General features: G+C 45.7%; 1 protein-coding gene across 6 annotated transcripts in view; it reads right to left on the bottom strand.

Moving 5' to 3' along the window:
* LOC134945051 (glutaminase kidney isoform, mitochondrial-like) overlaps positions 1-26,333 on the bottom strand; it is a 1,232,451-nt gene that overhangs the window by 727,471 nt on the left and 478,647 nt on the right. For all 6 annotated transcript variants that reach the window (XM_063934082.1, XM_063934081.1, XM_063934084.1 and 3 more), the window contains exon 6: positions 12,266-12,429. In XM_063934082.1, the coding sequence (XP_063790152.1) occupies positions 12,266-12,429 (164 nt within the window). The remainder of the gene's footprint in view (positions 1-12,265; positions 12,430-26,333) is intronic.

Below are 26,333 nucleotides of genomic sequence, written 5' to 3'. Positions count from 1 at the left end.
GTACTTTGATTATCACCTGCTGGATATACAGCTTGTGAATTGTTTCCAATGCTGCCTCCCTGTCGGAGGGAGCCGTTGGTAAAGCAGACTTCAGGAAGCTGCGAGGAGAAGATGTCTCGACTCTCCAATCTTTACCCCTGGGATAATACTCGTACGATCTAGGGGTCAACTTGCGAGTGATCCCACTGCGCCCTGAGACTCTTGAGACTACCCCCCCACCTTGAGTCCGCTTGCACGGCCCCAGCGTCATGCTGAGGACTTGGCAGACGCGGTGGAGGGCTTCTTTTCCTGGGAAAGGGCTGCCTGCTGCAGTCTACTTCCCTTACCTCTATGTCTGGGCAGATATGACTGGCCTTTTGCCTGCATGCCCTCATGGGAAAGGAAAGATTGAGGCTGAAAAGACGGTGTCTTTTTTAGCTGAGATGTAACTTGGGGTAAAAAAGGTTGGATTTCCCAGCTGTTGCCGTGGTCCCCAGGTCCGATGGACCGACCCCCAAATAACTCCTTCCCTTTATACAGCAATACTTCCATCTGCCGTATGGGATCTGTATCACCTGACCACTGTCGTGTCCCTGACATCTTCTGGGAGATATGGACAACGCACTTATCTTGATGCCAGAGAGCAAATATCCCTCTGTGCATCTCACATACATATATATAGAATGCATCCTATTAAATGCTCTACATGAATAAAATATTTTCAGTCAGGGAATCCGACCAAGCCAACCCAGCACTGCATCTCCAGGCTGATGGCGATCGCTGGTCGCAGTATAACCACCGTATGTGTGTATATACTTTTTAGGATATTTTTCCAGCTTCCTATCAGCTGGCTCCTTGAGGGCGGCCGTATCTGGAGACGGTAACGCCACTTGATAAGCGTGTGAGCGCCTTATCACCCTAAGGGGTGTTTCCCAACGTACCCTAATTTCTGGCGGGAAAGGGTATAACGCCAATATTTGCTATCGGGGTAACCCTACGCATCATCACACACTTCATTTTATTTTATCTGATTCAGGAAAAACTACAGGTAGTTTTTTCACTCCCACATAATACCCTTTCTTGTGGTACTTGTAGTATCAGAAACACGTAACACCTCCTTCATTGCCCTTAACGTGTGGCCCTAATGAGAAATACGTTTGTTTATTCACCGTCGACACTGTATTCAGTGTCCGTGTCTGTGTCTGTGTCGACCGACTGAGGTAAATGGGCGTTTTTAAAACCCCTGACGGTGTTTCTGAGACGCCCGGACCGGTCCTAATAGATTGTCGGCCGTCTCATGTCGTCAACCGACCTTGCAGCGTGTTGACATTCTCACGTAATTCTCTAAATAAGCCATCCATTCCTGTGTCGACTCCCTAGAGAGTGACATCACCATTACAGGCAATTTCTCCGCCTCCTCACCAACATCGTCCTCATACATGTCGACACACACGTACCGACACACAGCACACACACCGGGAATGCTCTGACAGAGGACAGGACCCACTAGCCCTTTGGGGAGACAGAGGGAGAGTCTGCCAGCACACACCAAAAACGCTATAATTATATAGGGACAACCTTATATAAGTGTTTCTCCCTTATAGCATCTTTTATATATATACAATATCGCCAAAATCAGTGCCCCCCCTCTCTGTTTTAACCCTGTTTCTGTAGTGCAGTGCAGGGGAGAGCCTGGGAGCCTTCTCTCCAGCTTTTCTGTGAGAGAAAATGGCGCTGTGTGCTGAGGAGATAGGCCCCGCCCCTTTTTCGGCGGCCTCGTCTCCCGCTATTTTTGAAGTTAGGCAGGGGTTAAATATCTCCATATAGCCTCTGTGGGCTATCTGTGAGGTATTTTTTGCCTCTAATAAGGTTTTTATTTGCCTCTCAGAGCGCCCCCCCCAGCGCTCTGCACCCTCAGTGACTGTTGTGTGAAGTGTGCTGAGAGGAAAATGGCGCACAGCTGCAGTGCTGTGCGCTACCTTTATGAAGACTCAGGAGTCTTCAGCCGCCGATTTTGGACCTCTTCTCTCTTCAGCGTCTGCAAGGGGGCCGGCGGCGCGGCTCCGGTGACCATCCAGGCTGTACCTGTGATCGTCCCTCTGGAGCTAGTGTCCAGTAGCCAAGCAGCAAATCCACTCTGCACGCAGGTGAGTTCACTACTTCTCCCCTAAGTCCCTCGTTGCAGTGATCCTGTTGCCAGCAGGACTCACTGTAAAGTAAAAAACCTAAGCTAAACTTTCTCTAAGCAGCTCTTTAGGAGAGCCACCTAGATTGCACCCTTCTCGTTCGGGCACAAAATCTAACTGGAGTCTGGAGGAGGGTCATAGGGGGAGGAGCCAGTGCACACCACCTGATCTGGTAAAAGCTTTACTTTTTTGTGCCCTGTCTCCTGCGGAGCCGCTATTCCCCATGGTCCTTTCAGGAACCCCAGCATCCACTTAGGACGATAGAGAAATTCAGTTTGAGGTGGCGAGATGTCATCCAGGATGAAATGGCAGAAAGGCATTCAGTGACACGGTCCAGTACAGATAGGGACAAGTCAGGGGAGGATAGGTAGATTTGAGTATCATCTGCGTACAGATGATACTGAAAACCAAAAGAGCTGATTAGTTTACCAAGAGATGAGGTATAGATAGAGAAAAGCAGAGGACCCAAGACTGAGCCTTGCGGTACTCCAACTGAAAGAGGTAGCGAAGAGGAGGTAGATTCAGAGAAGCGAACACTGAAGGAGCGATTAGATAGGTACGATAGGAACCAAGAAAGGGCTGTGTCTTTAAGACAGGGGTGGGGAACCTTTTTTCTACCAAGGGCCATTTGGATATTTATAAAATCCTTCGGGGGCCATACAAAAATTCTCAACTTAAAAAATTACCCTGCCCCCCAGTAGGTCTGCCCCCTAGAGGTACTGAGTATGCACGCCGAAGGCGCGCGCGCCAAAAAAATGGGTGTGGCCAGTTAAAATGGGACGTGATACACATATGCCCCCAATAGTGCAGTGCCAGATCCACAATTGCCCCTCACAGTGCCAGGTATACAAATGCCCCCCCACAGTGCCAGGTATACAGATGCCCCCACAGTGCCAGGTATACAAATGCCCCTCACAGTGCCAGGTATACAGATATCCCCACAGTGCCAGGTATACAGATGTCCCCACAGTGCCAGGTATACAGATGCCCCCACAGTGCCAGGTATACAAATGCCCCTCACAGTGCCAGGTATACAGATGCCAACACAATGCAAGGTATACAGATGCCCCCCACAGTGCCAGGTATACAAATGCCCCCCCTCCCTCCCGTGCTGCTTACCGCTCCTTTTGGCGGGACATGGAGGAGAGCGCGGCTATGTTGGGCGGCGGCATGTAGGACTTGAAACCAGCCGCCGGTTCGAGAGCCAATCAGAGCTCGCGGACCGGCAGTCGCGGCTCCTGATTGGCTCACGAACCGGCGGCTGGTTTCAAGTCCTACACGCCGCCGCCGCGCTCTCCTCCCTGTCCTGACAGCTGAGACACGCTGCCGCCGGACTGAGCGGCGGCGTGTCTCACTGAGAGAAGCGGGTGGGCCGGAGCAAACGGCTTCGCGGCCCTTATACGGTCCGCGGGCCGGAGGTTCCCCACCCGTGCTTTAAGACCTAGGGATTGTAGTGTCTGTATGAGAAGAGAGTGGTCTTCAGTGTCAAATGCAGCAGATAGATCTAGAAGAATAAGTAGTAAGTAGTGGCCTTTAGACTTTGTAGTGACCAAATCATTAACCACTTTAGTCAGTGCTGTCTCTGTGGAGTGTTGGGAACGGAAGCCTGACTAAAGTGGGACCAACAAAGTGCATGAGTTAAGAAAGTGTGTGAGTCGAGTGTAGGCAAGTCTCTCAAGTAGCTTAGAGAGACAAGGGAGCTGAGAGATAGTTTGAGAGAGCATTAGGGTCAGAATTTTGTTTTTTTTAAATGGGAGTAATCACTGCATGCTTGAAGAGTGAAGGAAAAATACCAGTAGAGAGAGAGAGATTACAGATGTTAGTTAAGGTAGGGATGAGCACCAGAGACAGAGCTTTACTTATTTGTGAGGGTGAAGGAGCAAGAGGAGAGGTAGTAGAGAAGCAGGATGAGAAGAGTGATGATACTTCATCTTCATTTGTGGGATCAAATGAAGAAAGAGTGCCAGAGGGTTCAGGTAAAGAATGGAGCAGGTCACTGGCTGCCGAAGAGCATACCATTTCATCTCGGATCTTATCAATCTTCTCCTTGAAGTAGGAAGCAAGCAAATGCTGCACAACTATAAATAAGTAACTAAAATTGTTATATGCAAATAACCACACCTAATTTTCAGGTTGTTTTTTTTAATCTTTTTAGCTAATTTACGGAGTTTAATTTTCAATTGTAAATAAAACTATTTTTTATTTATTTTTTTATCCTGCAAATGGCCACTCCTGAGGAAGATCAGAACAAGGAAACAATAGTATGGCTGGCTGTGAATGTGGCTAAGATACCAGGGCCAGGCCACTCATGAATCCATCCCAAAAATGTCCCAGGAAAAAATGACCACCCATACTTCTGCAGGAAGGAGATTAATATCCTTGTGGATATTTTGTCCATGATATTCATAAACAAAATACATTGGGTGGTATTCAAATCTCCTTTCTAAAGTGATCCCCGTTATTGTGCATATCGCGCCCACAGTAATTAGGTTTATCTGCGTAAAAGGTTGGGCACCCTCGGTACCCCGGTGGAAGCGAGTTGAAATGATTATACCACACCCGTCAGCAGAAACAGAACGTGTGTGTAAGGGGGGTAAAAGAATTGAATACAGCCCATTATGAGCCAAAGAATATAGGGGCTGTGGCAAGAGATCACAGATGGAGCGCTCTCTTTTTGGGTCGCTTCATAGAAGGCAGAGCTGAATCAGGGCAAGACTGTCAGCTTGATCTACAAGTGTCCTGGCCCTGGGTTAAATTATCATGAACTGAGGTGGATGCCTGGGTGCATTCTGGAGCTCAGTCTTCTCATTCAGTGAGGTTGAAATTTGTGCGAATAAATGGCCATTTCTCATGGTCTCTGCATGAATTTCTTGCAGAATGGCTTAACTACTGTGGAACTGGTTGTTCTGGTGTGGTTGGTGGTGCTACATCCTCCTCAGAAAGAGGCCCAGGAGGATTTACTAAAGTGTGGGTTTATAGAAGTGGAGATGATGCCTAAAGCATCCAGACTAAAAGATAATAGCTAGAATCTTATTGCTATGTACAACATCTCCACTTCTATAAACCCATGCTTTAGCAAATATACCCCGGTTTCTGTACTCCATGTTTTCACAATCCTCCTTTTTCTGTTAACATCGGTTGCGGCGTTTTTTCTTTTTGGACCCAAGTGCTTGATATTTTCCCAAATCCTTTTCTTTTGCAAGGTAGTATGTTTGTATGTGTGTTTTGGTAAAAAAATATTTTTAGAACACACCATTTTGTATGTCCAGCATCTCAGTTGAACACACCACTTTGTATGTCCAGCATCTCAGTTGTTTGTGTTTCTACAGTACATTTTCTGGGTGTTTGGTTTTGGTAAAATAAAAAAAAAAAAAATGTATGTATGTATGTATATATATATATATATATATATATATATATATATATAAATATATCTTTATTATTAAAATTATTATAATTATATTTTGCATTGTACAAAAACGATTACAGGCCCTTGAACAAAATAGTACAGTACTTACAAATGTAAATGTATCATGGTGAATTATTACATTGAGTATCCTACAGAAGAAGAAGAATATACCAACGTAAAAAAAACCTTAACACAAATAAACATGAAAAATAGGATTTTAATTACCTACCGGTAAATCCTTTTCTCGTAGTCGGTAGATGATGCTGGGGTCCATATTAGTACCATGGGGTATAGACGGGTCCACCAGGAGCCATTGGCACTTTAAGAGTTTAATAGTGAGGGATGGCTCTTCCCTCTATGCCCCTCCTACCAGACTCAGTCTAGAAACTGTGCCCGAGGAGACGACATACTTCGAGAGAAGGAATTACACAGATAGGCGCGAGATTCATACCAGCTCACACAACAGGCAAATCCGGCTAACATGCCGGGAAACTCAGTAAAAGCTGAAACAGTAAATAACGCAGAACTTACCTAGGAACCAGGCAGTACTGAACTATAAGACCAATGCAGGAAAACGCCCAGCATCCTCTACGGACTACGAGAAAAGGATTTACCGGTAGGTAATCAAAATCCTATTTACTCTTACGTCCTAGGGGATGCTGGGGTCCATATTAGTACCATGGGGATGTACCAAAGCTCCCAGTACGGGAGGGAGAGAGCGGAGACTCCTGCAAGACTGCTTGACCAAACTTGAGGTCATCAGAGGCCACAGTATCGAACTTGTAAAACTTGGCAAACGTGTTCAATCCAGACCAAGTAGCAGCTCGGCAAAGTTGTACAGCCGAGACACCACGGGCAGCCGCCCAGGAAGAACCCACTTTACAAGTAGAGTGGGCCTTTACAGATTTTGGACACTGCAATCCTGCCGTAGAATATGCAAGCTGGATGGTAAACCTGATCCAGCGTGAAATCGACTGCTTAGAAGCAGGACACCCAATTTTCCAAAGGACAAACAGTCAGTTTTTCGATGACGAGCTGTACTCTTCACATAAATCTTCAAAGCCCTCACAACATCCAAGGCCTATGAAGCAATTGAGGAGTCAGTAGACACTGGCACCACAATAGGTTGGTTGATATGGAAAGCCGATACAACCTTAGGCAGGAACTGTGGACGAGTCCTAAGTTCCGCCCAGTCTTCATGGAAGATCAGATAGGGACATTTACAAGATAAAGCCCCCAATTCCTACACGCGTCTGACTGAAGCCAAGGCCAACAAAGTGACCGCCTTCCACGTGAGAAACCTGATGTCAGCCTCCATTAGGGGCTCAAACCAAGCTGATTGCAGGAACTGAAACACCACATCTAGATCCCAGGGTGCCGTTGGCGCCACAAAGGGAGGCTGGATGTGCAGAACCCCTCTCAAAAAGGTCTGCACCTCAGGGAGGACAGCCAATTGTTTTTGGAAGAAGATGGACAAAGCAGAGATTTGGACCTTGATGGAGCTCAATCTCAGGCCCATATCCACACCTGCTTGCAGGAAAAGGAGAAAACGTCCAAGTTGAAACTCCACCACAGGAATTTCCTGGATTCACATAAGGAAACATATTTTTTCTAAATTCGATGGTAATGTTTAGACGTTACCCCCTTCCTAGCCTGTATTAGGGTAGGAATAACCTCACTCGGGATACCTTTCCGAGCTAAGATCTGGCATTCAACCGCCATGCCGTCAAACGTAGCTGTGGTAAGTCTTGATAGGCGAATGGCCCCTGCAGTAGCAGATCCTCCCAAAGAGGTAAGGGCCTTGGATCCTCTAGCAGAAGATCCAGCAGATCAACGTACCAAGCCCTCCTTGGCCAGTCTGGAGCAATGAGGACTGCCAGAACCTTTGTTGTGCTCACCAGCTGAAGAACTTTTGGTATCAGAGGAAGTGGAGGGAACACATACACTGATGTGAATACCCACCGTGTTACCAGTGCGTTCACCGCCGCTGCCTCCGGGTCTCCCGACCTGGAACAGTACCTCCGCAGCTTCTCGTTGAGGCGGGAGGCCATAATTTCTATGTGAGGAACCCCCCACCAACCGGTTACCTCCTCGAACACCTCCGGATGGAGTCCCCACTCTCCTGGATGGAGATAGTGTCTGCTGAGGAAGTCGGCTTCCCAGTTGTCTACTCCCGGAATAAAGATTGCTGACATCGCCACCGCGTGTCTTTCTGCCCAGAGGAGGATTCTTGACACCTCTGACATTGCAGCCCTGCTCTTCTATCAGGAATCAGCGTTCAGCAGCATCTCACTTACCAGCTCGCTGGTGTGCAGGCCTCCGAAGGTCACAGCCCCAGTCGCGGCTGCGTGAATGCACTGTCCGCAAGTGTGATATCCATTGTCGCTGTGTACCCCTGAACCTCATCCAGTGTGTACCCCGCTATGTGCCGGTGTCTGTACAGCATGGGCGCTGCCATGATTCCTGCGTAAGCTAACCTGGACATCCAATCCTACAATATGTCTGCACACATGATTATAGCAACCAATCACTGCAGAGCAAGGGGTATAAAATCAGGTCCGTGGCTCAGTCTCATCGCCTCGGACAACGAGTCACATTCAGTGAACAAGTTCTCCTGGTTCCTGTGTTCTTGTTTCCAGTGGCTCCCTTTGCGTCCATTCCTTCGTTGATCTCCAGTCTTCAGTCATCCAGCTTGTTACGAACTCCTACCACAGTCAGTACCATATAACAAGCAGTAAGAGACTTTCTGCAGGTGTTTCTCCATTAATTCAACCTGTGCATTTAAATACCAGCATTCAGCATTGTGCAATTGCATTCAGCACGTAATATTCCAACCTGCAGTACTGTCTCCTGCTTTGGCCTTGCTTGGCTTAGTTAACGTGTGCTTCCATACAGACTGTATGTTTTTCATTATTTCTCACCATCTACCAGAGTTTCGTTGCTACATATTTGTGTCATCAATTTCATCTGCTTATTCTGTTTATCATTGTGTCATCAGTTATCATTGTGTTCCAGTTGCTGTATACCCCTGTGTGTTAATAAACATCAGGCGCACATGCGCAGGACTTTTCTTCAGCCTCCTCTTTTCCTCTGCCACACCTGCACTAACCCACTAGTGCCCACTCCGGGAACAGACAAAGTTACAGACCTGACAACGTTGTTCTGCCTTGTCGGTTTATGTAGGCCACTGTGGTCACGTTGTCCGACTGCACCTGAACAGCCAGATCCTGTAGAAGGTGTGCTGCTTGCAGAAGACCGTTGTACACGGCTCTTAGCTCCAGGATGTTTATTGGGAGAAGGGAATCTTGATTCGACCACCGTCCTTGGAAGGTTTACCACTGAGCGAACGCTCCCCAACCTCTTAGACTTGCATCTGTGGTTAGAAGGTTCCAGTCCTGGACTCCGAACCTTCTGCCTTCTAGAAGGTGCTGTAGTTGTAGCCACCAGAGGAGCGAAATCCTGGCTTTCAGTGACAGACATATCCTATGGTACATGTGTAGGTGACATCCCAACCACTGGTCCAAGAGATCCAGCTATAAGGATCGAGTATGAAACCTTCAGTACTGAAGAGCCTCATAGGAGGCAACCATCTTCCCCAGAAGGAGGATACACTGATGAACCGATACCCGGGTAGGCTTTAAGACATTCCGGACCATTGATTGAATCACCAATGCTGGATCATACCCTGGAAAGACAGCCTCTTTGTCGGCTCCAGATGAGACTTTGGAAGGTTCAGGATCCAACCGTGCTCTTTGAGCAGTTGTGTCATGAGAGCAATGGATCTTAACAACTTCTCCCTGGACGATGCCTTGATCAGGAGATCGTCCAGATACGGAATTATGTTCACCCCTTACTTACGGTGGAGAACCATCATCTCTGCCATCACCTTGGTGAAGAACCTCGGTGCTGTATAGAGGCCAATCGAAAGCGCCTGAAACTGATAGTGATCGTCTAACAGTGCAAACCTGAGATATGCCTGATGTGGTCACCAGATGGGAATGTGGAGGTACGCATCCTTGATGTCCAGGGGCACCAGGAACTCCCCCTCCGTCAGTCTTGAGATGATAGCTCTTAGAGACTCCATCCTGAATTTGAACTCCCTGAGATAAGGGTTCAAAGATTTTAAGTTCAGAATTGGCCATACCGAACCATCCGGCTTCGGTACCATGAAAAGGTTCGAATAGTAACCTTTGATTCACTGATAAGATGGAACTGGAACAATGACCTCTGACACCAATTTTCGGATAGCCTCCAGAAAAATTGTTCTGTCTGACGGCAGAGCTGGCAAACCTGATTTGAAGAAACGGTGAGGTGGGAGAGTTTGAAACTCCAGCCTGTACCCCCTGGACAATATATCCAGTACCCAAAGGTCCAGGCCAGATGACACCCAGACGTGGCTGAAATGCTGGAGTCTTGCCCCCACCTGACCTTCCTCCAGGCCTAGCTGTCCACCGTCATGCGGAGGACTTTGTGGAATCAGAAGCAGGCTTCTGGTTTAGGGAGCCAGCGGGAGCAGGCTTCTTTCCTTTAGCATGACCACCTCTGAAGGTGTTCGAAGGCATGTTCTTTCTAGGCCTCGCGGGCTAAAAGGGCTGTGACGTGGCTGGCGTAAAAGGCTTCTTCGTAGCCGGTGCAGATGAGGGGAGAAAAGGAGACTAACCCGCTGTAGCCATGGCACTCCACGCATCCAGTGCCTCCCTTTATCCATCGTAGTCGATTCCTCCTCCAGAGTGATCGACCACCTGGCAATAGCTTTAGAAATCCAAGCACAGGCAATAGTAGGCCGCAATATAGCCCCTGAAGCCGTGTAAATGGATTTTAGCGTAGCATCCACCTTGCGATCTACCAAGACCTTCCTAGGGATCTGGATTTTTTTCTCCGGATTTTCCCAGGCTTTTTCAAAGATAGCATTTAATTCCTTAGATGCTGGGAAGGTGAGGGGTGGGGGGGGGGCTTTTTACTGTCTGTGAAAAAGGCCTCCTCAACTTGCTCAGGAGTTGTGTCCGTAATGTGCAACACATCCCATACGGCCTCAATCATCAACTGCACCACCTTAGCAAGTGATGCCGTCCCCCCTGACACATCCCCGTCACCGTCTGCAGTGTCAGAATCGGTGTCCGTGTCATCCTGCATAATCTTAGCAAGTGCATGTTTGTGAGAATGTACCGCAGGGGACCCCGAGAAAGCAGTATCAGACCATACAACCATAGAGGATTGCAGTATCTGAGTTGCATGCTCAGTTCTAGCAACCATATCAGAAATCTGAGAAATAGTCCCCCTGAGAGGCGCTACCCATTCCGGCTCTCTAGCTGGGATCTGCGCTACAACAGTGCAATCCTGATTACATGGGATGGGATCTTCCTGGGAAGATAAATACTCTGCAGTATATGAAACAGAGTCTCTAGACATGTTTGCAAATACACACCAATCACCCAACAAACATACAGGGTACTGGGCAGACAGAGTTTTCCCCCCAAGAATGGCAGAGAGACACAGAGATTGGAGCCAACCCACACACAGCGCTATTATAGGTATAGGGAGACCCTAAACCAGCACTCACTGTGTCCCTTAATAGGTGACACAGTCTTTACACAGCCTCCCTTCTACAACCCCCTGTTACCATACAAATAGCTGGAGGTGCTCTGGGGGGACTGTTCTTCCACTGGCAGCGTCTCTGCAGGCAGGAAAATGGCGCTGTACGCTGCTTGGTCCGCTCTGAGAAGCTCCGCCCCCTTAATGGCGCTGTCTTCCCGCTCTTCTGAGATTATACTGGCCTGAGGATTTTGTGCTGGCTGAGGTCCGCAGACCCAGACAGGCTTGTTTGGTCAGTGTAGGGACAGGTGCTGGGTCAGGGCGCCCCTCACAGCGCCGCACCGAAGTACCGCTGAGCCGTCCGGGAGCGCACCTGCCCATAAGCCGCCATCTTCACACTGACCCCCCCCCCCCCGCTTGTTTGGGGGGGTCAGTGACTCACTTGCCACACTTCAGCTCCGAAAAGGGGGTGGCGGCATGCTGCTGGGGTGAGCGATCCCCTGTGGAGGGACACGATCTGTCCCCTCTGGAGCTCAATGTCCAGTCAGCGGAGACAGTGGCTCAGACCCTGCAGGGCGGACACTGCTCCACCCCTCAGTCCCTCGTTGCAGGCAGGCGGTTGCCAACAGCCTCCTGTAAAAAAATTAACTCTAAAATAAACTTTACTAGAAAAGTTCTGTAGAGCTCCCCTAGCTGTGACCGGCTCCTCCGGGCACATTTTCTAAACTGAGTCTGGTAGGAGGGGCATAGAGGGAGGAGCCAGCCCACACTATTAAACTCTTAAAGTGCCAATGGCTCCTAGTGGACCCCTCTATACCCCATGGTACTAATATGGACCCCAGCATCCTCTAGAACGTAAGAGAAAAGTGAGTACACTATACTAGTGTACTTGACAATATGAGAACCTCCTTTTCACTCTTCACATAAATTGAAACCGGAATAGAAACAGGCTAAGGACACCTGACCTCAAACGTCTTTCAAAGGGTGAAAAATTAAGTCTGTAGGTTTCTTATGGACTGAATATAATCCATATGTTTGCATGACTGTTAACAAACTCTAAAATAGCTATGAAAAACTAGTTACTGTTTTTGCTCTAGCAACATCACTCTATAATATTGTATTATTTGTTTAAAACATAAAAAAAAATAGGATTACTCACCATCTTCATCCAAAAATAGCTTGTTAAACCTTAACCCACTAGGTTCTTTCCCCACATATCTGTGCACATACTCTGTGCTTAAGTCATTTACTGCAATGGCATACTTCAGGGGCTTCACACACGACTGCAGGCAGAATGGGACTTTGGTATCACCCACAGAATGCCTAGACAAAAAGAAAGACTTTTATAAAAGCCAGATTGTTGTGCAGTTAGCAGACTGAATAGCAAAGTCACAATTTGCACAGTTATTGAAGGAACTCGGCAAGGAGATTGTTCTAAACATCTTGCCTTCTGTGGATGTAGGTTTGCTCAAATCCTTCTGTCTATTCATGTAATCCCAGACAGACTAGATGTTGAGATCAGGACTCATATCTTCACTTTCAGGACTCATTGCTCTCCTTTATGTTGAAGATAGTTCTTAATGATGTATGTTTAGGATCATTGTCCTGCTGCAGAACAAATTTGGAGCCAATCAGGCGCCTCCCTGATGGTATTGCATGATCGGTAAGTATCTGCCTGCAATTCTCAGCATTGAAGCACAAAGAAATAGACAACATTGAGGACTGTAGACGCAGTGGTCGGCAAAGGAAACTTAGTGCATCAGATGAAAAACACATCATGCTTACTTCCCTTCGAAATCGGGAAATGTCCAGCAGTGCCATCAACTCAGAACTGGCAGAAACCAGTGGGACCCAGTTACACCCATTTACTGTTCAGAGAAGTCTGTCCAGAAGCAGCCTTCACAAATGAATTACGGCCAAAAAGCCATACCTTCGATGTGAAAAAAAGGCCAAAAGACTCAACTATGCGCAAAAACACAGGAACTGGAGTGCAGAAAAATGGCAGCAGGTACTCTAGACTGATGAGTCAAAAATTTTAACATTTGGCTGTAACAGAAGACAGTTTGTTCGCTGAAGGGCTGGAGAGTGGTACAATAATGACTGTCTGCAGGCAACAGTGAAGCATGGTGGAGGTTCCTTGCAAGTCTGGGGCTGCATTTCAGCAAATGGAGTGGGGGATTTGGTCATGATTCATGGTGTCCTCAATGCTGAGCAATACAGGCAGGTACTTATCCATTATGCAGTAGCATTAGGGATGCATCTGATGGCTCCAAATTTATTTTGCAGAAGGATAATGACCCCAAAAATACATGTCATTAAGAATCTTCAGCATAAAGAAGAACAAGGAGTACTGGAAGTGATGATATGGCCCCCACACAACCCTGATCTTAACAGCATGAGTCTGTCTGGGACTACATGAAGAGACAGAAGGATTTGAGCAAGAATATTGTAAATTGACAAGATCTGTGGCTAGATATCCAAGATATTTGGTACATCTTTCCTGCAGAATTCCTTTAAAAAAAATAAAAAAAATAAAAAAAACTGTGCAAGTGTACCTAAAAGAACTGATGCGTTTTGAAGGCAAAGGGTGGGTACACCAAACATTGATTATATTTAGATTTCTCTTTAGTTTATTCACTTTGCATTTTGTTACTTGATAAAAATAAACTATTAACACTACTACTTCTGAAAGCATTCTCACTTTGGGCCTAAATCAGACCTGATCGCAAAAAGCTAAATCTTTCTCGAACGGGCAAAACCATGTGCACTGCAGGTGGGGCAGATATAACGTGCAGAGTGAGTTAGATTTGAGTGGGTTAATACTGGCTGCTTTATTTTTACACTGCAATTTAGATTTTAGTTTGAACACACCCCACCCAAAATCTAACTCTCTGCATATGTTATATCTGCCCCACCTGCAGTGCAGCATGGTTTTCCCCACTAGAGAAATTTATTTCTGGTGCGATCAGGTCTGAATTAGGCCCTTTGCAGCTTTTTGTCCAAATATGCCTAAAACATTTGCACAGTACTGTATAATAATATATTATTATATTATATATAATATATGGATAGGGGTATGAGCACCCAATGGTGTCCCACAACAAGAGCAATAATCAACCTTATGGTCTAATAAGACTCTCTGAAAGGATCGGATGGACTGTTTTAACATTTGACAGAGTACAATAAAAGAAAGTCTAAAAAAATAAATAATAATTATATATATTTTCAGTTTCCTAGGGCAATATGTGAGACAAAAAAACAAAAAAAACAAAAATGGATATCTCTTATCTTACTATAGGAGGTCAGTAAGGGTGGCACAACGTGTTTCATTGTTCAGCCTTCATCAAAGGGTGGTAATATACTAGGACTGAGCTCCTATTTATACTCCATAGTAAGGTATCTAATTATGACATCACTTTCTGTTGAGTAATTGTGTTTAGTTGCAAATCTTTCTTGGGGTAAGGTGATATATACTGTATGCAGGGACTTAAACATATTAAGAAGAGCAAATACGAGTGCTTTCTATATAGTGAACAGTGTCTTTAAGCTGATTTTCTGTTGAAGTGCGGAACTTCCGCCACACTTCCGGTGTCTGCGGCATGTTCCCACGTATGCGCGTCACTTCCGGGTATCCATTGCGCATGTGTCATGTCTGATTCCAGTAGGTTGAGCCTGGTGGGGTGCTCATGGAAGACATGGTGCATCATGGTCTCACTTGATTGGTGTATCAGATAGATGCGGCGGACATTTTCATGTGGACCTGGACAGCGGACTTTCACTCATTATGTAACTGGGACTCTGTTCAATATATAATGGAGTATAAAGACAACATGAAATAAAAAATAAAAAAAGTTTTAGATGTACAATTGTATATGCTTTTTTACCTAAACATAATTTACGGTTTATACAAGTATAAAAAATAGGGGAATTCACCCACTAGGGGAGTGGCAGTATTGCATATCAATATATGGGATTCACCCACTATGGGAGTAATAGTGCATATCAATAGGGGACCATATGAATTAGCTGAGATTATTATATGGTTACTAAATTGCCACATATAGTATTAGGAAGGTGCCTATGGGGGTCATTCCGAGTTGATCGCTAGCTGCCGTTGTTCACAGCGCAGCGATCAGGCTAAAAATCGGCATTTCTGTGCATGCGTATGCTCCGCAATACACACGCGCGACGTACGGGTACAAAGTCCTTTGTGGTTTTGCACAGGTTCTAGCAAAGTTTTCAATCGCACTGGCGGCAGCTGAAAGATTGACAGGAAGGGGGCGTTTTTGGGTGTCAACTGACCGTTTTCAGGGAGTGTTTAGAAAAACGCAGGCACGTCTGAAAAAACGCAGGCGTGGCTGGGCAGGTGTGTGACGTTAAATCCGGACACAAATAGGCTGAAGTGATCGCAAGCGCTGAGTAAGTTCTGAGCTACTCAGAAACTGCACAAACTATTTTTGCAGAGCTCGGCTGCACATGCGTTTGCACTTCTGCTAAGCTAAAATACACTCCCCAGTGGGCAGCGGCATAGCGTTTGCACGGCTGCTAAAACTAGCCAGCGAGTGATCAACTTGGAATGAGGGCCTATATGTGGTGAAGTATTTATTATTTATTGCTACAGTTAAAATGCTAGTGAAATATAGTTATGGTGCCAGTAAAAAGTGCTTATTGTTTATTGCTACATTTAATGTGCTAGTGCAGAAGTGTGCCAGTGCATTGCTAGTACAAATCACCATGATTGTTAAATTAGCGTGGATATTCAATACATTGCTAAATTTTGAGGGTTGTTGTGAACATAAAATAAGATTTTACTTACCGATAAATCTATTTCTCGTAGTCCGTAGTGGATGCTGGGACTCCGTAAGGACCATGGGGAATAGCGGCTCCGCAGGAGACAGGGCACAAAATAAAAGCTTGAGATATCAGGTGGTGTGCACTGGCTCCTCCCCCTATGACCCTCCTCCAAGCCAGTTAGGATACTGTGCCCGGACGAGCGTACATAATAAGGAAGGATATTGAATCCCGGGTAAGACTCATACCAGCCACACCAATCACATCGTACAACTCGTGATCTGAACCCAGTTAACAGTATGATAAATTTAAAGGAGCCTCTGAAAAGATGGCTCAACAATAATAACCCGAATTTTTTGTAACAATAACTATATACAAGTATTGCAGACAATCCGCACTAGGGATGGGCGCCCAGCATCCACTACGGACTACGAGAAATAGATTTATCGGTAAGTAAAATCTTATTTTCTCTAACGTCCTAAGTGGATGCTGGGACTCCGTAAGGACCATGGGGATTATACCAAAGCTCCCAAACGGGCGGGAGAGTGCGGATGACTCTGCAGCACCGAATGAGAGAACTCCAGGTCCTCCTCAGCCAGGGTATCAAATTTGTAGAATTTAGCAAACGTGTTTGCCCCTGACCAAGTAGCTGCTCGGCAAAGTTGTAAAGCCGAGACCCCTCGGGCAGCCGCCCAAGATGAGCCCACTTTCCTTGTGGAATGGGCTTTACTGATTTTGGCTGTGGCAATCCTGCCACGGAATGTGCAAGCTGAATTGTACTACAAATCCAACGAGCAATCGTCTGCTTTGAAGCAGGAGCACCCAGCTTGTTGGGTGCATACAGGATAAACAGCGAGTCAGTTTTCCTGACTCCAGCCGTCCTGGAAACATATATTTTCAAGGCCCTGACAACGTCCAGCAACTTAGAGTCCTCTAAGTCCCTAGTAGCCGCAGGTACCACAATAGGTTGGTTCATGTGAAATGCAGAAACCACCTTAGGTAGAAATTGAGGACGAGTCCTCAATTCCGCCCTGTCAGAATGAAAATTTAGGTAAGGGCTTTTACATGATAAAGCCGCCAATTCTGACACACGCCTAGCTGAAGCCAAGGCCAACAGCATCGACACCTTCCACGTGAGATATTTTAAATCTACCGTAGACAATGGTTCAAACCAGTGTGATTTTAGAAATCTCAACACAACATTGAGATCCCAAGGTGCCACTGGAGGCACAAAAGGAGGCTGTATGTGCAGCACCCCTTTCACAAATGTCTGAACTTCAGGTACTGAAGCCAGTTCTTTCTGGAAGAATATCGACAGGGCCGAAATTTGAACCTTAATGGACCCTAATTTTAGGCCCATAGACAGTCCTGTTTGCAGGAAATGCAAGAAACGACCCAGTTGAAATTCCTGTGTAGGGGCCTTCTTGGCCTCACACCACGCAACATATTTACGCCAAATGCGGTGATAATGTTTTGCGGTTACTTCCTTTCTGGCTTTTACCAGAGTAGGGATGACTTCTTCTGGAATGCCCTTGTCCTTCAGGATCCGGCGTTCAACCGCCATGCCGTCAAACGCAGCCGCGGTAAGTCTTGGAACAGACAAGGCCCCTGCAGTAGCAGGTCCTGTCTTAGAGGTAGAGGCCACGGTTCGTCCGTGAGCATCTCTTGAAGTTCCGGGTACCAAGACCTTCTTGGCCAATCCGGAACCACGAGTATAGTTCTTACTCCTCTCCTTCTTATGATTCTCAATACTTTCGGTATGAGGGGCAGAGGAGGGAATACATACACTGACTGGTACACCCACGGCGTTACCAGAGCGTCCACTGCTATTGCCTGAGGGTCCCTTGACCTGGCGCAATATCTGTCCAGTTTTTTGTTTAGACGTGACGCCATCATGTCCACCTTTGGTCTTTCCCAACGGTTTACAATTTGGTGGAAGACTTCTGGGTGAAGTCCCCACTCTCCCGGGTGAAGGTCGTGTCTGCTGAGGAAGTCTGCTTCCCAGTTGTCCACTCCCGGAATGAACACTGCTGACAGTGCTATCACATGATTTTCCGCCCAGCGAAGAATCCTTGCAGTTTCTGCCATTGCCCTCCTGCTTCTCGTGCCGCCCTGTCTGTTTATGTGGGCGACTGACGTGATGTTGTCCGACTGGATCAACACCGCCTGACCCTGAAGCAGAGGTTTTGCTTGAATTAAGGCATTGTAAATGGCCCTTAGTTCTAGAATGTTTATATGAAGAGATGTTTCCATGCTTGACCACAAGCCCTGGAAATTCCTTCCCTGTGTGACTGCTCCCCAGCCTCTCAGGCTGGCATCCGTGGTTACCAGGATCCAATCCTGAATGCCAAATCTGCGGCCCTCTAGTAGATGAGCCCTCTGAAGCCACCACAGGAGAGACACCCTTGTCCTTGGCGACAGGGTTATCCGTTGATGCATCTGAAGATGCGATCCGGACCATTTTCCCAGTAGATCCCACTGAAAAGTTCTTGCATGGAATCTTCCGAATGGAATCGCTTCGTAAGAAGCCACCATTTTTCCCAGGACCCTTGTGCACTGATGCACTGAGACCTGTCCTGGTTTTAGGAGGTTCCTGACTAGCTCGGATAACTCCCTGGCCTTCTCCTCCGGGAGAAACACCTTCTTCTGGACTGTGTCCAGAATCATTCCTAAGAACAGTAGACGTGTCGTTGGAATCAGCTGCGATTTTGGAATATTTAGAATCCATCCGTGCTGACTTAGCACTACCTGAGATAGTGCCACTCCGACTTCTAACTGTTCCTTGGTTCTTGCCCTTATCAGGAGATCGTCCAAGTAAGGGATAATTAAGATGCCTTTTCTTCGTAGAAGAATCATCATTTCGGCCATTACCTTGGTAAAGACCCGAGGCGCCGTGGACAATCCAAACGGCAGCGTCTGAAACTGATAATGACAGTTTTGTACTACAAACCTGAGGTACCCTTGGTGAGAAGGATATATTGGGACGTGGAGATAAGCATCCTTGATGTCCAGCGACACCATATAGTCCCCCTCTTCCAGGTTCGCTATCACCGCTCTGAGTGACTCCATCTTGAATTTGAACCTTTTTATGTAAGTGTTCAAAGATTTTAGATTTAATATTGGTCTCACCGAGCCGTCCGGCTTCGGTACCACAAATAGTGTGGAATAATACCCCTTCCCCTGTTGTAAGAGGGGTACCTTGATTATCACCTGCTGGGAGTACAGCTTGTGAATGGCTTCCAGAACTGCCTCCCTGTCGGAGGGAGACTTTGGTAAAGCAGACTTCAGGAACCGATGAGGAGGAAACGCCTCGAATTCCAGTTTGTACCCCTGTGATACTACCTGTAGAATCCAGGGATCCACTTGCGAGTGAGCCCACTGCGCGTTGAAATTCTTGAGATGGGCCCCCACCGTGTCTGAGTCTGCTTGTAAAGCCCCAGCGTCATGCTGAAGACTTGGCAGAAGCAGGGGAGGGCTTCTGCTCCTGGGAAGCGGCTGCATGGTGCTGCCTTTTTCCTCTTCCTCTGCCCTTGGGCAGAAAAGAGTGACCTTTTGCTCGCTTGTACTTATGGGAACGAAAGGACTGAGTTTGAAAAGACTGTCTTTTTCTGTTGATGTGAAGTAACCTGGGGTAAAAAGGTGGATTTTCCAGCCGTTGCCGTGGCCACCAGGTCTGTTAGACCAGCCCCAAATAACTCCTCCCCCTTATACGGCAATACTTCCATGTGCCGTTTGGAATCTGCGTCCCCTGACCACTGTCTGGTCCATAATGCTCTTCTGGCAGAGATGGACATTGCGCTTACTCTTGATGCCAGGGTACAAATATCCCTCTGCGCATCACGCATATATAGCAATGCATCCTTTAAATGTTCTATAGTTAACAGAATATTGTCCCTATCCAGGGTATCAATATTCTCAGTCAGGGAATCCGCCCATGCGACTCCAGCACTGCACATCCAGGCTGATGCGATTGCTGGTCGCAGTATAACACCAGTATGTGTGTATATACTTTTCAGGATATTTTCCAGCCTCCTATCAGCTGGTTCTTTGAGGGTGGCCGTATCAGGGGACGGTAACGCTACTTGTTTAGATAAACGTGTGAGCGCCTTATCTACCCTAGGGGGTGTTTCCCACCGTGCCCTAACCTCTGGCGGGAAAGGGTATAGTGCTAATAACTTATTCGAAATTAGCTGTTTTTTATCGGGGGAAACCCACGCTTTATCACACACCTCATTTATTTCCTCAGACTCACGAAAAACTATTGGCAGTTTTTTCACACCCCACATAATACCCGCCTTTGAGGTATTTGTAGTGTCAGAAAGGTTCAATGCCTCTTTCATTGCCGTGATCATGTAACGTGTGGCCCTACTGGACATTACGTTTGTCTCGTCACCGTCGACACTAGATTCAGTATCTGTATCTGGATCCGTGTCGACCCACTGAGGTAGCGGCCGTTTTAGGGCCCCTGAGGGTGTCTGAGACGCCTGAACAGGCACTAATTGATTTGCCGGCTTTCTCATGTCGTCAACAGTTTTTTGTAAATTGCTGACATTATCACTTAATTGCTTAAACACAATCATCCAGTCAGGTGTCGACTCCCTAGGGGGTGACATCACTAACACAGGCAACTGCTCCGCCTCCACCTCATTTTCCTCCTCATACATGTCGACACACGCGTACCGACACACAGCACACACACCGGGAATGCTCTGATAGAGGACAGGACCCTACTTAGCCCTTTGGAGAGACAGAGGGAGAGTCTGCCAGCACACACCCAGCGCTATATATATACAGGGATAACCTTATATAAGTGTTAATCCCTTATAGCTGCTGTTAATCTAGTTATTTACTGCCAAAATGCCCCCCCTTCTCTTTTTTACCCTGAATCAGATGCAGTACTGCAGGGGAGAATCAGGGAGCCGTCCTTCCAGCGGAGCTGTGAGGGAATAATGGCGCCAGTGTGCTGAGGAGATAGGCCCCGCCCCTTCACGACGTCCTTAACTCCCGCTTTTTTGTGTAAAATGGCAGGGGAAAAAATACATCCATATAGCCCTGGAGCTATATGTGATGTATTCCTTTTGCCAGCTAAGGTATATGTGTGTTATATTGCGTCTCAGGGCGCTCCCCCCCAGCGCCCTGCACCCTCAGTGACCGGAGTGTGAAGTGTGCTGAGAGCAATGGCGCACAGCTGCGGTGCTGTGCGCTACCTTAGTCTTGAAGACAGGATGTCTTCTGCCGCCGCTTTCACCGGACCTTCGTCTCTTCTGGCTCTGTAAGGGGGACGGCGGCGCGGCTCCGGTGACCCATCCAGGCTGAACCTGTGATCATCCCTCTGGAGCTAACGTCCAGTAGCCTAAGAAGCCCAATCCACTCTGCACTCAGGTGAGTTCGCTTCTTCTCCCCTTAGTCCCACGATGCAGTGAGCCTGTTGCCAGCAGGACTCACTGAAAATAAAAAAAAAACCTAACTAAACTTTTATTCTAAGCAGCTCTGGAGAGCTACCTAGTTTGCACCCTTCTCGGCCGGGCACAAAAATCTAACTGGCTTGGAGGAGGGTCATAGGGGGAGGAGCCAGTGCACACCACCTGATATCTCAAGCTTTTATTTTGTGCCCTGTCTCCTGCGGAGCCGCTATTCCCCATGGTCCTTACGGAGTCCCAGCATCAACTTAGGACGTTAGAGAAATATTTGTTACAGTACCTGGTCTTCCCAGGTGGGCACCCATCCTGTTACTAGTCAGGCCCAACACTGCTTAGCTTCCAAGATCAGACGAGTGATAAAGAAGTGATAAGTGGAAGGTGATAACGCACCAGCCAATCATCACAGGTTTTGAAAAATTACAGTTAGGAGCTGATTTGCTGTTGCGTTATCACCTTGCACTTATCACTTCTGTATTACTGCTTTCATATGTGTCAATTTAGTACTCATGTAATAATCTCAGCTAATTTGTATGGTCCTCTATTGATACGCACTATTACTCCCATAGTGGGTGAATCTCACAAAAATAAAAGGCAATACTGTCTCTATTTTTTAGACTTATATAAACAATAAATGATGTGTATACAAAAGTAAGAGCTATAGTAGACTTAACATTGCTAACTCCCTTTCTGCAAAGTACATAGGTTCCACAGGGAAACATCGGGGTGTAGAGATGGATCTGGATCAAGGCATCAACAGGTAAAGCTTTAGCTGTTCCAGGATGAATCGGGTCCCTCCTCTATAACCACACTCAGTTTTGTTAACCAGTCCAATGCAGGAAGCACTCAAGAAAGAAGGAAGATGTTAGGCACACAAGAAAACATTCTCACGACAGGAGAAAGTAACCAGAGGCTAATGTCACACAAACCCAAAGAAGCCAGGTGCTTCAGGGTGAACGCCCTGTGGAATCTACAGTATTGTACTTCGCAGAAAGGAAGTTAACAATGGTAAGTCTACCATAACTCTTACTTTCTGCAGCAGGGCACATAGGTTTCCACAGGGAATGTCCTAAAGCAGTACTTCAAGGGTGGGGGCGTAAAGGCGAAGAACCTAAGAAACGTGTTCACTGAAGACCACGTAGCCACCTTGCATAATTGATCGGGGAACGCCCCACGGCGTACCGTCTCCTTATTAGCAGGCCACCCACGCTTGTGAAAATCAAAAAGAACAAAGAGGGCATCAAACCAACTAATGTAAACAGTGTGGTCTACATAGACACGTAGAGCCCTAACCACATCCAAAGAATGTTCTTTAAGTCTAAGGAGACAAAAGCAGGAACCACGATTTCTTGGTTAAGATGAAAAGATGAAACCACATTAGGAAGGTAACCAGGCCTAGTTCGAAGAACTGCTCTGTCACAATAGAATATCAACAAGGGTGGAAGACATGACAATGCACTCAAGTTCGAAACCCTCCCTGTAGAGGCAATAGCGAGCAAGAAAAGGACCTTGGATGTGTGCCATTTGAGGGCTACAGATTCCAGATGCTCGAACACTTCTTGAAGCGCCTCCAATACAATAGACAGATCACATGGAGGCACAGGAGGGACATTAGGAGGCTGAATACATATAACGCCCTGAAGGAACGTGTTCTGAATTTAAAGGAGTCATAATTCTTAGCAGCACACTAAGTGAAATAAGCATGCCACTCTCTGTAATATATGTGGGCAGAAGCCGGTTTCCTGGCATTCAGCATAGTCTGAATGACAGCCTCGGAGAACCCTTTGGACCTTAGGAGTGATGCTTCAAGAGCCATGTCGTCAAAGCTAGTCTGGACAGGGCCGGATGTAGACAAGGGTCCTGCTGTAGTAGGTCCTGTTGCTGAGGAAGCAGAAGGGGACGCTCTGCCGAGAGTCACTGGAGATCTGAGAACCAGTGACGTCTGGGTCATGCTGGAGCGACTAGAATGATATTTCCTCCTTCTTGTTTGTACTTCCGGAGAACTCTGGGCAGAAGTGACATCGGAGGGAAGATGTAAGGCAGGCGAAAAGTTACACAGGACTGCCAACGCGTCCACGAACACTGCCGAGGGCCCCTGGTTCGTGATTCCAAGACCTGAACCTTGTGATTGTGTCGAGACGCCATGAGATTCATGTCAGGTAGACCTTATCTGTCTACCTGGATTTAAAATACCTCGGGATGAAGAGCCCACACTCCAGAGTGAACCTCCGGCGACTGCTGGCGCTCCGCACAACTGAGAATCTTGGACACTTCCAACATTTAAAATGGGGAAGGGAAATGGGATTGCTATTGCACTAGTGTTATCTTATATATATTTCATTTTACCCCCGTACTGTATCAATGTCATAAATTTGACTCTTTATGGGGGTGCTGCCACAGAATATATTGTTGCCAATATGTTAAGACTAGTTTACAAAAAGAGAAAGAAATTGGACTTGAAGTGGCGCACTACTTAGAATTAATGGACTTATAAAATGTAACTTTTATTGATATATTATAAAAGGCCTGTAACTGTAAATAAAAAAAAACACATATTAATGGACGAACAAAGTGCAACATAAATCTTTAAAATCACACACTGTGCTCTATGTGTTGTGCAATGATGTGACCTCTAGGTACACTGACTTCAATTAGGTTTAAGTGTTTGGATCAATACTGGTTTATATCAGACAATAATGTATCGTTACTTATGTCTGGTCCAACAAGATTATAGTTGGTCAATGAATGATATTCAAATTTATTGTATGTTCCAGTGTATTTATATTATTAATAGTTGATATTCCATCATGGCATCTGCTAAGCCCAATCAATAGGAGCACACATTCTCAGTCAATGCTGTCAATGTTGCTCAATAAAGAACATGCATTTATAAGGTCCTTATTATGATTACTGATACTGGCAGAATCTGCCTTTGAATGCTCCAATAAATCCTATATCAAGGTGCAGACGTTCTCAGTCACTGCAGTCAACGCTGCCCCAATTTTTTGCATGCAGTTATTAGAATGGATTTTATATAGTACCATCCATTTGTTTGTACAGCGTTATGTAGGTCCTTAGTACAATTGCTGATACTGACAGAATCTGCCTTTGAATGCTCCAATAAATCCTATAACAAGACGCAAACGTTCTCAGTCAATGCTGTCAACGCTGCCCCAATTTTCTACATGCAATTATTAGAATGGATTCTATATAGTACTATCCATTTATTGATACATCGTTATTTAAGGCTTTAGTGTGTAACTAAATAATTCCTCATATCTTAGTCACTGATATCGGTCTAGTACTATTTGCTTAAGTCCTTGTAATTAATTGTGGAGCTAACACCTCATATAGCAGATGTCACATTTAATTTTGCTGGAAAATATTTGTATTGCTGTTTAATTCGTGGGCTAATTAGCCTCAATTTATTTTTCTGATTTTACTCAATTGACCATATCACTTATAACATTATTGAACAATTCAGTATTGTAGCTAAAAACCTGTCTAATATGTGACAGCTGTATAAAGATCATAGGTTTAATGCTTTTGATACATTAGTCTCTGTATGTAGTAAACACTTTTAATAGTATCATAAATTACCGTGTGTAGCTATAATGATACTATGTTGCATGTGCTTCAGCATCTAGTCTCTAATCAGTGAAGTGGTTACTTTCACACATTCACTGTTACTTTATTGCTGTGATAATGCTGACACTGCAACATGTGAAGCTGTGTAAAAAGTCTGCCAGTTCTTATAAAGTAGCAGTCTGTGTATTAATCTTGCTATGCTGTTACTGAACTGATTACCCAATAGTAAAAGGCCAGACTTATTAGACATATGCTTGATATTCCATCATGATTCCAATGCACATCAGTAATATTACACTGAGTATCAATTGCTATATATGAAGCATCTCCATTTCTTGCAATACAACTAAGTATGACTTTGTTATACAGACAGCTGCACGAGATTCTATTTGTCCCTATGAGGTCACAGTCTGTGTACTATTAAACTAATACGGTTTCTGAACGGATTCTGTTGAAAAGGATGCCAGGGCTTATTGTATGTGTGGCTGAATTTCTATCATAATTTCATTGCACCTCCATAGCATAACACCCCGCATCTTAAGTTGTACATAATACACAATTTCTACATGCATTTAATCTAAACACATGAGCACAGTGTGAACCGCCGACGCGCGTTTCGCAGATAAGTTTTTTCAGGGCTAACCAGAACGCCTCCGGTAGCCGGAATTTGACAGGGAAGCCGCGCCAATTGCGAGATTATTTTCCGCTCACGTGAGCTAATAGTCCAATCACGGCGCGGCTCCCGTCTATCACAGAATAGTATCAGAGCTCGTCCGATCACCTGGTCTGTTTAGACCTATCACGGTGCTTATCTGTTCAGCACTAGAGGCAAGGGTATGGAGACTTCATGTCTCCTAATATGTATATGCCGTTCAGTGTCACATTAAATGTATTTCTAGAAGCAAGGGTGTGGAGACTTCATGTCTCCTAATGTATATATGCCGTTCAGTGTCACGTATCCGTTTTTGATCAATTAACAGGCTGGAATGATTTATCGATCATACATGTATAAGGGGGATTATCTCATGACTATATCCAATAGATTATCATGTTTTAATAATATTACATGAGGAATGGTATTATTCTTGATGAACTAATTAATGATTACATTTCAGGTGCAAGCCTATTATATTTAAAATCGGTACTTTACTATTGATAAACCCATTGCCTTAAAAAAATATACTAGCAAAGAAGAGAAAAAGAAAAAAAGAAAAATGTGACGTGGTAAGAAAAACAAATTTATTTCATTAGTGCCAAAATTGCTGCAAAACTAATCTATTAAGAGCAAGTGGTGTGAAAAAGTAATATGTTCACTACAAAATTTTAATAATGAAAAATGATGAAAATTGTGCTGAAATATAAATAGTGATGAATTATATCTATGATTGTGATTATAAATAAATATACTGTGATGTATTGTGATTAATTGAA

This window comes from Pseudophryne corroboree, chromosome 7, assembly GCF_028390025.1.
Source record: "Pseudophryne corroboree isolate aPseCor3 chromosome 7, aPseCor3.hap2, whole genome shotgun sequence".
Lineage (NCBI taxonomy): Eukaryota > Metazoa > Chordata > Amphibia > Anura > Myobatrachidae > Pseudophryne > Pseudophryne corroboree.
Note: the sequence above shows the minus strand (reverse complement) of the source record. Positions and strands in the feature narration are given on the sequence as shown.